Source organism: Colletotrichum fructicola (assembly GCF_000319635.2).
Source record: "Colletotrichum fructicola Nara gc5 chromosome Unknown KSG_Nara_v1_contig10, whole genome shotgun sequence".
NCBI classification, from domain to species: domain Eukaryota; kingdom Fungi; phylum Ascomycota; class Sordariomycetes; order Glomerellales; family Glomerellaceae; genus Colletotrichum; species Colletotrichum fructicola.
The window spans coordinates 702,215-719,391 of record NW_027094060.1 but is presented as its reverse complement, the minus strand read 5'-3'; the positions used below and the strand labels follow the sequence as shown (position 1 = coordinate 719,391).

Here is a 17,177-nt window from a genome sequence, read left to right as displayed (position 1 = left end):
GCAACATTCTGCTTCTTCGACCCGTGTGTGTTCATGAGCTTCCAGAGCGCGATAGAGCTAGGGATTAGGACGGGCTGGGCTTGAGACGGGAATTGGTGATTGGATGACGGGTTGGTGGAGGGACGCGGGGAGGCCTGTGTGCGGTTGAGACTCGCGAGAGTTGTAGGCAGATGGGTCAGCGTTTCATTTGAAGCCTGGCAAATATCTCCGATGGCGAGGGAGGGCCAGCTGACGGGGATCGGGGGAGCAGAAGTGAAACCGTAGGGCGGGAGGGAGACTGAATGAGTGGCTCCTCAAGACGCCTCTCTCGACGGGATGGTGGGAAGAGGACATCGGATGATGGGTGATGGGCTCTGTTTTCTTTGGTTGTGTTGGGAGGGCGGGAGCCGCCCGCCTGCCCGCGGCGCGAATGGCAAGCCGTAACGAACGACAGTTGCAAGCGATCTCCAACCAACCTGCGTGGCACTGTTGCCAAGGGGAAGGGGGCAGCTGGTTGACAGCCACCGACTTGTTCTCTGCAGAAGGAGAAGAAGAAAAAAAGAGGTCAACATGGAACGGGGCGGGCTTTCACCGCATCTCGGGCGGCACCTCGGCGGTGGGAACCTAGCATGCCGGGCTCTGACGCCGCTGCAGGTCCAAACCGGGATGGGCAAGGAGCTGCTGCAGGAGACGAGGCCATTGGACAGCGGCGCCTTCAGCAGCTGCAACGGCTGCAGGCAGGCGGATTCCTCTGGTTGGTGATCTTGCGTTTTTTTTCTCTTCTGGACCCCGTTGAAGCGTACTTTTTTGGTTCGTTGCGTTGAGTAGGTGACGGCCTGGTGAATGGTTGACCGATGAACCTGGCCAGGGTGGGTTGACCTAGGCGTTTTAGCACACTGCTTTTCTGCATTTGAGTTGCCGAGCATGAGAGTTTCGATGATTTATGCTGAGAGCTCTGTACATCTGCGCATCTCGAGGTACAGAGTTCATGCCAAGCAGATGCCGTGGTGTAGGCATAGAGTTAGCGTCCGCAGGCAGCCTTGTTGGATCTGCTGTGAGCAGGCTCCAGCTCTGGCGAGGCTTAATAGCTTATCTGACCGTGGCACAGTTGCCGACAACCGGTTCTGCTAACTCGGTATGCGGAACTCAGCCCGAGTCGAGCAGAACGGTTGTCGCCAGATGCGCTTGTCACCTTGTTGGCGACGTGTCATGTTTGCTGCGTGCTTCCATCGAGGTAAGGCACATCTGGTAATCGTAGGCTGAGAGGGAGGACGCCGAGGCTGTACGGACGTACCTTTTTACCTTAGAAAGGGGTCGTCGACCGGATAACGAGTGGCTAGCAGGAGCACGGGAACAAAGCGAGGAATGCAGCCATTGAAGCAGACACCCGCTAAGCCGTCAGCGGACCTCGATCCCCGCACAGGGCATACGCCGTGTATTTTCTAGGGTCGTTTCTAGCGCGAGCTTCCAGTGCTGTTTTGGCTTGGCTTGATATGCACCGCAATGCTCCACGGCAGAAGAATTCGATGTGATTTATTCCACCCGGCAGCCTGGACGGGACAGGCGCGGCCAGAGTTCCCCTTGGCCCCTGGCGCGTCGTTCGGCTATCCGCTGTTGGTGCTTAGTGCCTAACGCGAGTGACCCTGGCCTGGAGCGGTGTCAGTGTCCCGTTTGTCTCCCCGTGGCTGGCAGACGAGGCACGACAGACACAGCAGAACCTGCGAACCTGTCAGACGGACGGCTCGCGGGTGGCTGGATAGTTAATCATCAGACGAGCGATGATGCAGTGGGCGCTGGACTTTCGCACTTTCGAGATAAGTCGGATCTTCGAATAGGAGAGAGAGGGAGCGGCGAGAGGCAGGAAAAGGGGAGTCGGGTTTAATTTAGATTTCTCATGAGACGAGACGAGACGAATACGGCGTGGGTTCTTCAGCAAGGTCATATCGTAGGCGAGGATACGGACGGCGCCAGAGCAAGCAGCAGACGGAGCAGCGAGCGGTCTTGGAGGTACACAATTCCAGCTGCATGCTGTATCCGTATGCTGTATTCGTACAGAGCAATGGTTGAGAAACAGAAGTTGGGACTCGAGACGTCCCGTCGCGGTTGGAAGAGAGCTAACTGGAAGATCGTACTGCAAAATTGGGGCGACCGGGGGAAGCCGTAGGCGACCCGAAGAAGAAGTTGGCTCCGGTACATGCGAAATTGGTGGGAAATTGGAGGTGACGACAGGTACCTTGCTCTTTTTTTACCTACCGGTTTGGTCCTTGGCAACGACGTTTCCACTTCCACTGCTCACCTCAGGTTGCTGCTGCGCTTGAGGAGTCGGTAAGGCAAGGTACATGTCCAAGAGGGAAGGTACATTCGCTACGTTCCTGGAGTGGACTTTTCCGGTACGTACCTGGTGTCTTTCATTGCTATTGACCAATGATTGCGTACGCACCTCAGGCACTAATGCTTTTTCCCCCTTTGTCGAGGTGGGACGCCGCTGCCATCTGATGGCCTGTGCTCGTCAGTGTCGGCTCGTCTTGTTAATGTTATGGTCTGCTCAGGCCAATAGCATAAAGGCAACGTCCAGGGCAAGTTGTCCAGCAGCACCTTACTGGAAGGTAGTCAGCCGGGGCCAGCAGTCAGCGGCCAATGTGAGTGTCGTATGCGACACTCATTTTCAGCATAAGACAGTCCGGGGGGCTCCCGAGCCAGCAGAGCCCAGCGGCAGCCAACTCGGGGCTGCCGTGGTATTTGTTGTACTCCAGACGCGAATTATCCTGATCCTCCATCTCGTCCAATCCGGCGAGGATGGGAATCTGGGAAACTGGGAATCATGGAAAGACACGGATCAAGAGTTGGGCAGCCGTGCGATTCCGCGACGGCCCCTCGTCCATTGAAATTAGTTCTAATCCCCCCCTCTTCAGAGTTCAACCACCGGCGGCCACCCGCACGTTCGTGGCTCTCTCTTCTTGCCGCGCCCCTGCCTTCCCGGCCGCCGCCTCTCACTTTCCCAAACCTGGCCCTGGACCGCCTACCGTACCGCCGTAGACTCTGACCTGGACCTGGACCTAGACCTGGACCTTGACAGTGACCCGGACCTGATCTGGACCCCCCTTCCATTAATCCATCCCCCCTTCCTTCTCTCACTGAAAAGTGAAGTGTGGGCCGTCGTGAACGATACATGGCAATTTTGGCTTGGGGAAGTTGAGGCGTCGCTTGTAATTTCATCTGGCCCGTTGACGACACCCTCTAACGAACTGCCTCTTGAGCTGCCTTCTCCCGCCTTTCTCTTCCTTTTCTCTCTTTCCTTTCCCTTTCCCCCCCTCCGGCTTCCCCCCAATTGCTCTTCTTCGCCGCGACAAGCCTGATCGGAGACGATTCAACGGCCATCCGACAACGGCGAGATACGACTCAGCCCTCGCACCGCCTCCCTTCCGTCCCCCGAGACAAGGCATTCCGCCAGTGACGAACGGGAAATAGGCATATTGGGATTGGATTGGACGATTCCTCGAAAGGAGTATACCTATCGGCACCAGGCACCAGCAGCAGCAAACGGCGGCATCCGGAGAAAACAGAAATAGGTCACTCGGGCCAAGGAAGAGACAGCGACGGCATCAAACAGGCACCGAGGTGAGTAAGAACCACCAGGGACGGGAGGCTGAGATGCAGATGCACCCGGCTGCGGTCTGCACAAGCACAATTCAACGCCTTGGGTACCTCCCCCCTCCTGCCGCTCAGCACAAACACGCACGCAAAACTGCCCCCTGCACCGCTGTTCCCTGCACATCACACACCCTGGAAAGATTTCAGCTTCGGCCTCAGGCCGCGGAAGCTGGCGAGCGATTCGTGTGTCCCAGTCCAGTCCACCTCACCTTGCCTCACCACAGCGCAGCCTCTGCTCGCCCAGCAGCAAGCAAGCAGCAGGTGCCCAGCCAAGTCCGGGCCGGCACCGAGCCAACAACGGGCGAGTTTGGGCGCCGAACCTGAAGAGCTCCCAGCTGCCAGCCAGTTCCCGCCCGTCGCATAGCACCACTACGTCGCTCCATTTGCACTGCACCGCCGGTTGTGGACCACTCACCCGACGCCAATCCTGCCAGTAGCAGGCCTTGAACCCCCAAAAGCCTAGCAGCCCAGCCCGGTCCAGCCCATCCCGTTCCCTTCGCAGTCCCCGTGCAGTGCATGTGGTCCGGGGGCGGATTACCCACTATAATCACTCGTCTGCGGCTGCCATCCGTCCCTCTGCCCCAAAATCCGTCCATTCTCTCCCCCATTCATCCTTCCTCTCAAAACCTCTCTCCCAGCAACCACAACCACAACCACACACCACCACCCCCTTCCGATTCCGTCGAACTGATTTCGCCCCCCGAAGAATCGGCCCAAATGGGCTTACGAACACCCTCATAGATAGCTGACTGCGTCTCAAAGCATCCTTCAGATATCGCCTTTGGTTTTAATTTTTTTTTCCTACCTCTCCTCCCTTTCCTCGTAATCGAGCGATACCACACCGACTCCGGCACGATTGAACCGACTCTCCTCGACGCCACACCCTCGACTCTGTCCGTGACAGGACCAAGCCTCCGACCGCGATGGCTTCCTCGTCGAGCAACGTTGTCGGCGTACACTACCGCGTCGGCAAGAAGATCGGAGAGGGTTCCTTTGGTGTCATTTTCGAGGGCACCAACCTCCTGAACAACCAGCAGGTCGCCATCAAATTCGTACGTCGCTGAGGCATCTCCATCATCCACCACGTCGCCAATCGCCTCGCCGTGGCCTCATAAGCGAGAAACAAATGACTGACGCCAATTCAAATTGCAGGAGCCGCGTAAGAGCGATGCTCCTCAACTGCGAGATGAGTATCGCACATACAAGATTCTTGTTGGATGCCGTGAGTCCCCTCTCTCGCACGTGCCCGGCGACGCACTGCTGACATTTCCCCCCAGCCGGCATTCCCAATGTCTACTACTTCGGACAGGAGGGTCTGCACAACATCCTAGTTATCGACTTACTCGGTCCCTCTCTCGAGGACCTTTTCGACCACTGCGGCAGAAGGTTCACGATCAAGACCGTCGTTATGGTCGCCAAGCAGATGGTACGTAGACACGTAAGACGGTACTGGACGACAACAGGACGCTGACCGTAGTACCCAGCTTTCGAGGGTGCAAACCATCCACGAGAAGAATCTCATCTACCGCGACATCAAGCCCGATAACTTCCTGATCGGCAGACCAGGCACCAAGGCTGCCAACGTTATTCACGTTGTAGATTTCGGTATGGCGAAGCAGTACCGTGACCCCAAGACGAAGCAGCACATTCCCTACCGCGAGCGAAAGTCCCTTTCCGGTACCGCCAGATACATGAGTATCAACACTCATCTGGGCCGCGAGCAATCCCGACGCGACGATCTCGAGGCCCTCGGTCACGTTTTCATGTACTTCCTCCGCGGCGGCCTTCCCTGGCAGGGTCTGAAGGCTGCTACCAACAAGCAGAAGTACGAGAAGATTGGCGAGAAGAAGCAGACGACCCCCATCAAGGACCTCTGCGAAGGCTTCCCCGAGGAGTTCAACAAGTACCTGACGTACGTCCGCAACCTCGGCTTCGAGGATACCCCCGACTACGACTACCTCCGCGAGCTCTTCACACAGGCCCTGAAGAACACCGGCGAGGTCGAGGATGGCGAGTACGACTGGATGAAGATTTCCAAGGACTCGGGCAAGGGATGGGATGCCATGAAGGGCCACAACCCCGGATATCTGCACAACCCAAATGCTCGACCCGGCCCGTCCCAGATGGAGCTGCACAGCGGCCATCGGGGCGGTGCTGCGACCCCCCACAACCAAGCACAGAACCTTACTGTCGGCCGTTTAAACGCCGCGCAACCCCCGCCTCCTTCTCCGATCAAGCAGATGGCGAAATCGAGAGGTCAGCCAAACGCCCCCGGCGCATTGAATGCGAACCGGGGCAGCGGAGCCGGGGGTCTCCGGGACATGGCCACTCCCACCGGCTCAACTCAGGCCCAGTTTCAGAACAGCAACCGCAACCTTCCTCAGAACGTCCCTCAGCAAACACCGATGAACCAACAGCAGGCCCAGCCTAACGGCCGGCCAGCTGAGCCTCAGCCAACAGGCTTCCAAAAGTTCATGAAGGTGCTCTGCTGCGGTATGTGAATCCCGATATCCATCTTCTCCACCTAGTCACTAACAACAATGCAGGTTAGATACATAGACTCTGTTCTTGGTTGTGTTGCATGCAAGGCAGCAAAGACAACTGTCCGTCTACCACTATATAGCTGCCCACTGGACAAACAAACGCCAGATGTCGGACGGATGTACGAATGATCTCAGGCGGCCACACCTGAGGTGGTTGACAACTTTGGCACCCCTGCCACTCCTCCCCTTTGTCCACCATTCTTCATCTCCTTCCGACGACTCCTTTCCTCGAGCTACACTTTTTTTCCGCATGACGACAACGGAGTAGCACAGAGCATCACTGGCTATTCCGGGATAATGACGAACACAAGCCTTTCTTTCTGGTTTTCTCTTCACCCGCGCAATGACGTCCTCTTTTTTTCCGGATCCGTTTCGGGGCATCATAAAATCACTGGCATGGAACTCTCGACTTGGGGATTGGGACCTTCTTTCGAAGAACTTTCTGTTTCTAAGGAGAGAAACAAAAACATACAACTTGATAATGTACAGCGCAGCACGGCGCAAGGCGGTTGCAGGGGTTTAGCATTGGGTCAGGGTTCTGCGGCACGTTTTCGTTGAGTTGATAATAGGGCTGGCCGTGCAGGGGCAGCTTGAGGCGAACGCGTTGTTGGGGAGGTCTATGACGACAGGGGTTGCAAGGTTTGGGGAGAGACGTTGCGAGAGAAGTTGTGTGGAGGCCGATAGACAGTGGAGAGGGATACAATGGATATGAAACTTTACACCACTTGAACATACAGATTGACTCCTTTCTTTGAGATGTGAATATGATCAGAGGCTTGTCAACCTTTGAACCATCGCATGGGGCCGCTCTAGCATCCTCCTCGCTAGGTCCCACGTCGAAATTATTATTAGTCTCGGAGGTTCTCTTTTCTTGTGATTCCGGTGAGCCTTTGGACGTTTTCTTACAGAACACAGAAGGTCTTGCAAAGACGAATCAAAGAGAGTGCCGCCTTTTACCCGTCTCCTGTTCACAAGCAGTGTTTGGATGAAGGGGGGCAGAGAATTGGAGAGAGGACTGAGCATGTTTCTACAGCATCATGAGATCCCCAGCTCAGCTAGCATCGTGGCAGTATTTCTCCTGTCCTGGATGTGTGTATGTTTCCTGCCGTCGTTATACTTGCTGCTTCTATTGAGTCGACGCGGACGTTTTACCGCACACTGGCGACAGGACGTCAAGCGACGGCGAAAGGTGTTAGTTCAGGGGTCATCTTGGCCTATGTCCAACGTCCCCCTCCTTTCCGAGCAACTAGATGCAAGTTCCGATGCACGTCAGCCTTGCGTTCGAAGCAGTCCGTACTCCATCCAGCCTCCCGGTCTCTGCTCCGCCTCAGCTACGGATGAGCCGGCAGAACTCGTCCATGGGAGCGTTTTCTCTTCCAAGTCTCCAGACCTGGCACGCAGCAAGGGCGCACCGTTTCTCTCATCTGAAAGACTGTAATGACGTCCATTCCCAAAGCTTCCAAACCGGGGTGAGGAGGAAAGGGGAACGGGGGGAGGGGGGGGGGGGGGCCTTCCGGGGTGAAGAGGGCGGGCCGGCAGCACCAAGCGAGATGAATCTTCATTTTGCACCGCCGGGGCGAGCGTCTCTTTTGCTGTGAAGGTTACTCGTTTGGGAAAATGCGGTCTGGAGAGTATGTGTAGGTGCTTGGTTGGCCTCTGCAGAGCGAGAAGGGGAGGATTTGTTTAGACAGCTGTTGTCGATGCCACCCGGTCTTGGAAGGGGGTTAACGAAGTTAGACGGCAATATTCACATGGGAGGGGGGATGAATTGGAGCTTGAAGATTTCAAGGTCAGCCGGGCGTGATGAGATCGTTTTCGGGGTAGTTTTCAGGGGGAATGGAGACACCAATGTCCAATGTCGTGGAGTTGACATCTGCGTTTGACAGGCGCTCTGCTATGTGCGTCACTCTTGGGGGCGGTGCTGTCTTTCATTTGACCTATTACATCTCAAATGGATCGATCGCCCAGTATTGTTTTGGCCGAATGCCGGGTTGTCTGGAGGGTTTTCATCTCGTTGGTGTTAGGTAGTGCGATTGATCCTTGACGCTGACAATGGAGATGACTAGACAACGGGGGTGAGTCGCACTGGCTATAGCCGCCACGGCCCCTCATGGAGTTGTGAGTTCCTCCGGCTTTATGAATGCACTCGCAACATTAAAGCTGGACGCCTTCTTTCACTGTATGCGTCAGGGGGTAGTTTGATGCCGCTTTTGATAGGAGTCGCTCATGCATCGCCGAGTTCACGACAATGGAGTTCATGGTGAGCTAGGGTAGTGGGGAACAGTCTCCTTTCCCCCAAAGCTCCAAGATTGTCTACATTATTATTCGCGTTTTGTTTGACCATACGTGGAAGCTACGTATCCCAACGCCCATTCTCATTCCAAATGTGTTATCACATTGACATATCCATCGATAGCCGTCCGTTAGGATCTTTGGACAAGTATTGGTCCAGAAAGTTCTGCAGTAACCAGTTAGCCAACGACACCATAAACACAACGGAGCATATCAGACTCACCCAGTCTAGATTAGCAGGGTCATTCAGCGCGTTATCCAGAGCCATGAAGTCGACGCCGCCGCCGCCTTGGAGCATGTCGACACCCTGTAGCTGGTCGAACCCGTTGCCCACATCGCCAAACCCAAGATTCATTTGAGGCATGCCTCCGAAGGGAGTTGGCTCGCTGCCGAGAGTCACGCTCGACGCCGCCGTTGTTGAACACGCTGCAACCTTTGTGCCTGTATTCTCTCTGCAGCTCAGCCGACGCAACATGGCCCTCAACACTGCAGAAGCATGCCTCGCATCCCTGGAACAGTTCGACCGTCCCTCCCAGATCCTGGCTGCCGTTCTGAGAGCGTTCATCTTCCTCTCGTAGTCCTCATCGCTGTTGGTTGTAAGTCAGCACTCAAATCCCCGATCAACCGAGAGAAAGCACATACCTAGTATCCGTAAACTCCGGGATATTTTCCAAAACCCGGTTGAGATCCAAGCAAATCACCATAGCGGCGATCATGAAGTCGTGTAGCGTCAAACTACTCAACATATACCGGTCCTCGAACAACCTGCCGCCAGGGCTCGCCTCGCGGTCAAACTCCTCATGCAACTCCAAGATCCGCAGCGCCGCCCGCCGGCACGTCTGCCGCGACTTGTCATAGCACACCTCGCTCTTGTCCCGGCTCAGGTACGCGCGGTGCAGCACGCACAGCGCCTTCCGGAACATCAGCTCCAGCATCAGCCGCTGCATGATGGTATAGTTCTGCTCCGAAAACCCCGCGGACGCGATCGGCCGCACGGCGAAGCACGCCGGCAGCTCCGCGCGCCACGCGTGCAGCGCCTCGTCCAGCGCTACCGTGTCCGCGTAGGCGGGCTCCACGGGCGACAGCGTGTGCCGGATGACCCGCCGCAGGATTCGGCAGAGCTTCGACTTGCAGTGGTAGTAGAGCGACGGGGTCGGGTCGAGCGCGGGGCGCGGGGGCGGCATCGACACGGTGGTCTCGTCAAAGTCCTCGTCCGGGTGGTTCCCCGGCCCGCGGGCGTCGCTGTCGCCCTCGTGGATGATGGTGGGCATGCCGAGCTGGAAGGAGAGCAGCAGGTCGAAGGCCTCGCAGTAGAACCACGTCCGGCGGCGCATCTCGGCCTCGAAGGGCGTGATCTTGTACGAGAGGTGCTTCGGCTCGAGGTGGTAGCCCCGCCGCTGGGCGAGCCTGGTGGCGACGCCGAACATGTTCCACATCACCGGGTCGACGTCCTTGCTCGCGATGTTCCTGGTGTAGGCGACCATCAGCGTCGCCTCGACGGAGTACGTCTTGGCGGCGAGGTAGTTGCCCTTGATGAGGCACTGCACCGCGCGGCCGGCGTACGCCGAGGGCTCCTTCAGCGGGCTGCTAAGACCGAGAGACGCGGGGTTGCCTTTGCCCTTGACGATGACGGCCGAGGCGGCGAGGATGGAGAAGAGGATGCTGATCCAGAGGAAGCTCGTCCCCTCAGGGTTGGCCCAGAAGGCCTCGGTCTCGCGTTGGAAACGGCCGGTGTGGATGAACGGGACGGCTGTGAAGCGTGCCTGGAAGTAGATGCCCAGTAGCCTGTTGGTGTCCTGCTGCGAAGGGAGGCTTGCGAGGATCTCCTGGATCGAGACGGAAGGAGAGACGGCCCCGAAGAGGAAATCCGGGCCTATGGAGCATGCGGCTGCTTCTGGAGGTTCTGGAGGTGTGGTGTTGTCCGGTTCCAGCGCGGTCTGTATCTCTCGGATATGGTGAAGTAGGGCGGACCAGTGTGTTGCACCGTAATAAGCGACCTCTCCGTCCGCCGGGGCTGAAGACGGTGATGATACGTCGTGGCTGGGCTCCGAGTCTGTCGGGGTCGGACCGGCCTGGGCCACGATGCCCGGGGCGGCGCAACGGTCTTTGGACGGCCCGGATCCCCCTCTCCGCACAAGGTCCTGGACCATGTCTTCCAACTTCTGGAGACGGAGCTGGACCTCCTGGCGGGGCTGCTTTTGCTGCCCCGGGGAGTCATTTTGATTCACATCCTGGGTCGCTTGGGAGATGGCATTCACCTTGCTGCCATTTGAAGCCCCGGCATTGTTGCTAGGTGGACTGGGCCCGAACTTACACGCATCTCCGTCCCCGCGCTTGGTGCATGCCCCGCAGGGGAGCGTGCGGGAGCATTTCAGCTTTCGCGCGCGGCAGGCAAGGCAGGAGACTGGCTGGCGGTTTCGCTTGGTCACTTTGCGGTGCTGGTCCGACAGCGACTGGGCGCGGAAGACGGAGGTGAACTGGGCAATGTCGGACATGATGGAACGTATCACTCGGCCGGCACGGTCCGGTGGGGGCGGCGAAGACGGAGGACGGGGTCGGGATGAAGAGTTTCCAATTCGGGACGTCGATGTCTCCGTGATCTTGACGATTGAGAGATGTTTGAAATGGATGGATCAGACAAACGACTGTTTTCCTCGGAGAATTGAAGTTGAGCGAAAGAGGCTTGAACTAAACTCCGCCGGTTTGTCATCAGAAGGAATGATGGTCGGCATCATCATGGTCTGGCCTGGTGTTAGTCGGGGATACCCCGGAGTTAGAGCTTTCCGTTTTAGGAAAGGGTTTCTCCGAAGTCCCATCAACGTCGTCTCGTTGCCTAACAACCGTAGATCTTTCACTTTTGCTTCACTTTTGCTGACATCAGAATGACTCTATGGAGTAAGCACTGTCGCTGGATGCTTGTCTCGCCTGAAAATGTGGATAAGAGCTTACCGTGATAATGAAAGACGTTGTAAGTATGGGTGAAAGCCACGATGGTGGCAAGCCGGCAATATGTGGAGTTGAACATCCTTCTGTGGCTCTGCACGGAGAGATATCGTCATTCAGCTTGGAGTATCGCTGATCAAGTGGTCGTTGTTGTGGCCATAAGTGAGGACTTCCAGCTTAATGACTCCCCCGTTCATTAGAGATCAATAACCCAACTTCAGGATTAAAACCACTTCAACATTCAAAACCCCCTTATCAATCACAAAAGATGTCATCCACAACTCAGACAAAAGCCCTCATCCTCTCCTTCGTCAGCTCCTCCCTTTCCCTCACCCACACAACCGTCCCCGTCCCCTCCCCCCTCCCAGGCCAAACCACAGTCTCCGTCCTAGCCTCCGCCATCAGCCCAACCGCCTCGTCCTACCTCACCGGCGCCCTCACAGCCCTCTCGTTCCCGACCCCCTTCGTCCCCGGCCACGCCGCCATCGCCCGCGTCCTCCACCCGTCTCCAGACTCCGTCTCCCTCCAGCCGGGCCAGCTCGTCCTCGTCGACTCCTACGTCGCAGCCCGCGACGACCCGGACGTGCACATCCTCCTCGGGCTCCACGACGGCGCAACTCCGCAGCACAAGAAGCTCTTCCGCGACGTCTGGCCCCACGGCCTGTGGAAGGCCGCCGCGAGCGTACCCGTCGAGAACTGCCACCCCCTCGACGAGGACCGCCTCTCCGCGCTGGGATACTCCTACGCGGAGCTGCTCTACCTGAACAGGCTCGCGGTGGCCTACGGCGGCGTCAGCGCTGTCGGGCTCAAAGCCGGACAGACGCTCGTCGTCGCGCCGGCGACGGGGCAGTACTCCGGCGCGGCAGTCGAGCTCGCGTCCGCCATCGGCGCGAATGTCATCGCCGTCGGACGCAACCCAGACACCCTCCGGAAGCTGTCCCACCTCCCGCGCGTCAAGACACTCATCCTCCCCTCAGACTCGGCCTCCTTCGAAGAGACCCTGACGTCCTCCCTCCGAGCCCTGGCCCCAAGGAAAGGAGCAGACGCGTACATCGACCTCTCGCCGCCCACGCTCGCGGACCCGGGCAGGCAGATCAGGGCGTGCATCGCGGCCCTCCGCGACGGCGGCAGGGCGGCGCTCATGGGCGGCGTGGCGGGCGACGTCGGCATCTCCCACCCGAGCATCATGTTCAGGAATATTACTGTCAAGGGGCAGTACATGTACACGCGGGAGCAGGTCGGCGAGGTGATCCGGCTCGTCGAGAGCGGCGTCGTGAAGCTCGGGAACGCGGTCGGCCACGAGAAGCTCGTCGCGTTCGGGCTCGCTGATTGGGACACGGCGCTGAGGGAGGCGTCGGATAGGGGAAGTTGGGGCCAGGCTGTCGTGTTTGTGCCGGAGCAAGAGTAGAGTAGTGTGGTGCGGTCAAATCCAAACAGACCTGTACGTGTACACGTATGCGTGTGTATATGTATGTAACGATCTTCCATTATTTCACAGTCCAGGAAAGTGTGCTCATAGATATCATGCCCTCATTCAACTTCATTTTCACATCCACTGCATCCCCCTGTCCGTCTCGTCGGGGGACCATTTCCGTACACGCTGACGAGACTCACAGACTTTACACGACACCTCGAGGAAGACAGTCAACAACTCGATTTCTCATTCTTCCACGCACCGGGGGATTGAACCAGTCCATCCGCTTTCTTGCTCCGTCAACTAGCTGCCAGAGCTAAACAACCCTCCATCTTGTGTAACTTTTCCCATATCCCCCCCCCGTCTCTTGAAAGCACCACAGAAGGAAAACAAGACCATAGTATTAAAAACGCCAGGTTCTTCTTTTAGAATTCTCCCCTTCACCCCTGCTCCGTGCGCTTGGCTCGCAAAAGAAAGATGAAAGAAAAGACAACAGCAAAGGGTAGAGAAACATTAGAGAAATACACACGCTTTTGTACAGGGGCAATAAAACTGTATTGTGAGCTGGGTATCATAGCAGCAAGGAACATGAGACGCAAGGCTAAGCAGTCAACTGTAAGCTTTTCTCTTCTTCTTCAAGAGCCGATGCCGCGGAGGACTCTGGCCGGGTTGCCGCCGACGATGGTGAAGGGCGGCACGTTCTGTTTGGGAAAAAAACGAGTCAGATGTGGATCTCACGATCAGAGTTTAAATTGACGTACCTTGGTAACGACGGAACCGGCACCGACAGTGCTGCCCTTTCCAATGGTGATGCCAGGCAGAATGGTGACGCCTCCACCGATCCAGCAGTCCTGGTCAATGGTGACGGGCCTGCCAATCTGCGGACCCTTGCTGCCCTGCCGTCTCTTCGGATCGGTGTGCAGTGTCGCGGCGTAGATGCTGACGTTGGGCCCGATGTTCACCTCGGCGGCGTCGAGGATCGTGCAGCTGCGGCCGACGATGACGTTCTGCCCGATGACGATGTTGTACCCGTAGTCGCACACGAATGGCGCCTCGACCACGACGTTCTCGCCGACCCGGCCAATGTTGGTCACGGGGGACGACCCGGGGGAGGGCGAGAGGAGCTCACGCGGCTGCAAGATCTCGCGGAACAGGCGGGCCCTCTCGTTGGGGGAGACTCCGTTGTTGGGGTTGGTGGAGTTGTTGAAGCGCCAGCAGGCGGCGCTGCAGCGCTCGCGCTCGAGGACGAGCTCCTTGTCGAAGGGGTAGTAGAATTTGCCGCTCAGCATCTCCTCCTTCTGCGACCGGATGCGGTTGTTCGCGGGGAACTGCGCGTGGGAGAGCGCCAGCTGCGCCGCCACCTGGACGTTCGTCGTGGCCGGGGGTTGCGGGTTCGGGCTGTTCGATCTCGTCGGGTGCAGGATGTTGATCTGGGGCAACGTCGGGGCCGGGTACGGGGTGTCGGGGTCGTTGGCCGTCCTGCTGAGGTCGTGCAGGGGTGGCACGCGGTCGAACCGTTTCTCGGAGATGGGCGGGTGCGGCTCTCGCTGCTGCTGCGGGCTCGAGGTCACGTTGAACGGGTAAGGGTGACCGGAGGGCGACAGCTGCTTCTGGTCGGGGCTGACGGCGCTATTGACGCTTGGTATTGTCGAGGGTGTCAGCGTGGACCCGGAGAGCGGGTTAGACACCATGGAAGCCGACAGCGTCGATCCGGTCTGCCGATCAACGTCTTGATCTGCGATGGGCCGGCCTTGAGGAGTGTCTATCCTCAGCGGTTGTCCTCGATGATAAGAGAGAGGCTCACGCCTCTGCCCGACGGCAGGCTGAGTACCGTAAGGGGCTTGCTGCGGGTGCTGAGGCTGGGGCTGGTGCGGAGGCTGGGGTGGGGGTTGAGATTGAGGTTGTGCTTGCGGCTGAGGCTGAGGTTGAGATTGCGGTGGTTGAGACTGGGGCATACCGTAAGCACCAGGCGGGACGTAGCTCGGGTCCTTTGACTCCAGAGGAATGGCCGTGGCCTTGTTGTCCGACTTCTGCCAGACCGCGTTGCGCTGTGGAGGGTATCCTGCGCAAACGAAGCCGCCGCGGATGCAGTTGCTACCTGTGAGAGGGTCAGTATCGTCAACTGTGCCAGCGGCGAGAGAGACACTTACACTCGGGCTTCTGCTCGTCGCATTTCTTTTTCCTCCGCCGGCAGGTCATGCATCCAGTCTTGGTACGATTGCTAAAGTTACGCTTCCTCTTCTTCTCGGACTGGAGAATGGCGTCGCGAGAGCCGCCGGTCGGAGTGTAAGGGCTGTAAGGCATGCTCTTGTCATCGCCATCCGGGCTGGTGTTGTCGTAACCCTGGCTGTCCATCTGATTTGCCCGCTGGAGCTCCCCAATCTGGTCTTCTGACTGGGCAGACATCGTTGAGTGGTCGTAGTAACTGCGGTCCTCTCTGTCTCCTTCCCGGGAATACCACGAGTCGCCTTCACGCTGGTCCTCGCGTTCCCGAGGGCGGTGATCGGGCGGCGGTGACCGATACGGACTGCGTGTTTCTGAGGGGTGAGCTGGCGCATCTGGCGATCTCTCGTGAGTCATGGGCGCATTTCTCTGCTGCGGCGGCGAGTCTGACCGCTTCCTCTTGAGAGAGCCGTCAACATCAGGGTAATTCGTCGAGTGGTATGGCGACTTGTCCTGGCCTCTCGGGCCAGCCCAGCTTTCCCTCGTCGCCTCTGCGGCGGTGGGCGCTTTAGGTTCATGATGGGTGGGCGAGCCGTTGGAGCGATGGTCCTCTGGCGATGCTCTGCTGGCGGCGTCGGCAGGCTGGTTCGTCGGTTCTGACGTCTTTGGTGGTGAGCCCCCATTGAGGGCGGTGAAAGCTGACATGGTTCAGCGCCGCGCCTCACCAAGTCGGGGCGCGGGAGGATGAGAGCGGCGACGGTTGGGTTGAAGCCGTGGTGAGCGACGGTTTGGGAGTGAGGTTGGAATTGGGGTCGATGAGACCGAGTGGGCGCGGTAAGCGACAGCAGATCAACAATGGATGACGGCAGGTCGCGTAGTGCGCGAAGAATCCAACAGGGAGCTTCGGCAGAAGGGGAAATGTACCGCGAGATGAGATTGGAGATGAGGTCTGGAAGGGTGCGCAGCAGGGCGGCACGCGTCAGTCAATGCCAGAATCAGCGATTCGGGCCGAGAAAAGACTTGGGGAAAGACCTCTTTGAAAGGAGACACAGAGCCGCAGGAGGACTCGATGAACCTGGCCAGCGTTGCAGTTGCGGTAGCGGTAGCGGTAGCGCAGATGTGCTGGGGTTCCGAGGCGAGGGAACAACTTTTTGAGACAGGGTGGTGGTGGTGGTGGCGCCTCGATGTCTTCCGGGCTCAGACAGTTAGTTAACTCTTTTTTTTTTTTTTTTTTTGGTCCGTTCTTCCTCACCCTGGCTTTGTCGGGTGGGATGTTGGCGAGCGTCGAGCTGCTGCTGTATGTATGTATGCTGTATGCAAGTTGGCGGTTCGGATCAGAAGGGGGAACGGGAACTGGAACTGGAACTGGAACTGGAGCTGGAACCCAGATCTCAGCTTGATGGTTCAGCCAGATCGTTTCTTTGTCGTCGTGGGGGGTGGGTAAGAAGTTTTTTTTTCTTCCCCCTTCTCCTTGCTCCCCTCTCTATGTCTGACCCCTAGACCCCTCGCCAGATCTGAGGAAAAAAGTAGCTGCCAGCTATCAAAACCAGACGATGACCCTCACTTTGCCGATGCCGTTGGTGGATGCCGCAGTCGCTGCTACGGTGCGCGGCGCGCGGAGGACGCGGGAGCTTGAGCTTTGGACTTTTTTTTTTTTTTTTCTCTTCCCGCTCTTTCTCTGCTGCTCTCTCAGTCGCTTCCCTCGTGTTTTAGTGAACGGGGGGGCGTGTGCGGAACAATTGCTGGGCTGTGCGCGCGTGCGTCAGTAGGTACGTGCGACAAGAGCGAGAGCGGTGTCTTGTCCGCCCGGGGGTGGACAAGGGCAGAAAATGAGAGAGAGGCCGCTGAGACCTGAGGCTGTGCAGCCCTTGGTGTATGAATGTGTGTGAGAGAAATTGGATGGGAACAGGCGACCCAGTGTCTCCGGCCTCGACGGAAGCTCGAGGCCGTCAAGAGAGTTTGCGCCCTTCCCTCCTCTAGACGCGGGTGGTGGGTGCGAGCAAAATATTGGGCAAAAAAAGCAATCTCTCCAACAAGTAACAAGCAGAGGAGAAACTCGAGAGAGCGTTCGGAGACGGATGATGAATAATGGTACTCACGCTGTCCCTCTCATGAAATGATTATCCCTGCTGAGATGTCCTCGAATGACGATTGAGTCGATTCAATGTGGCAGGTGGATTCAGAAGCAGTCG

The 17,177-nt window shown here is 57.7% G+C and overlaps 4 protein-coding genes across 4 annotated transcripts; 2 read left to right on the top strand and 2 right to left on the bottom strand.

The window, feature by feature from the left end:
- Positions 1-4,553: 4,553 nt before the first annotated feature.
- CGGC5_v015712 (Casein kinase I-like protein 1) lies at positions 4,554-6,181 on the top strand (the record flags this gene model as incomplete). The annotated part of the gene is made up of 5 exons (XM_032020497.1): positions 4,554-4,682; positions 4,783-4,852; positions 4,908-5,056; positions 5,115-6,123; positions 6,177-6,181. 5 exons carry the CDS (start codon positions 4,554-4,556, stop codon positions 6,179-6,181), a joined length of 1,362 nt encoding a protein of 453 aa, XP_031882396.1.
- Positions 6,182-8,565: 2,384 nt separating this feature from the next.
- On the bottom strand, positions 8,566-10,960 carry fsa6-0 (Fusarisetin A cluster transcription factor fsa6; the record flags this gene model as incomplete). The annotated part of the gene is made up of 3 exons (XM_032020498.1): positions 8,566-8,631; positions 8,689-9,052; positions 9,108-10,960. The coding sequence occupies 3 exons, from the start codon at positions 10,958-10,960 to the stop codon at positions 8,566-8,568; spliced, it is 2,283 nt and encodes a 760-aa protein (XP_031882390.1).
- A 495-nt stretch (positions 10,961-11,455) lies between these two features.
- On the top strand, positions 11,456-12,816 carry CGGC5_v015710 (uncharacterized protein; the record flags this gene model as incomplete). The annotated part of the gene is made up of 2 exons (XM_032020499.2): positions 11,456-11,570; positions 11,630-12,816. 2 exons carry the CDS (start codon positions 11,456-11,458, stop codon positions 12,814-12,816), a joined length of 1,302 nt encoding a protein of 433 aa, XP_031882391.2.
- A 641-nt stretch (positions 12,817-13,457) lies between these two features.
- Positions 13,458-17,098, bottom strand: maa (putative maltose O-acetyltransferase; the record flags this gene model as incomplete). The annotated part of the gene is made up of 9 exons (XM_032020500.2): positions 13,458-13,523; positions 13,584-14,572; positions 14,780-14,920; positions 14,973-15,648; positions 15,711-15,934; positions 16,018-16,173; positions 16,238-16,295; positions 16,723-16,732; positions 17,085-17,098. 9 exons carry the CDS (start codon positions 17,096-17,098, stop codon positions 13,458-13,460), a joined length of 2,334 nt encoding a protein of 777 aa, XP_031882392.2.
- Between the last annotated feature and the right edge of the window lie 79 nt (positions 17,099-17,177).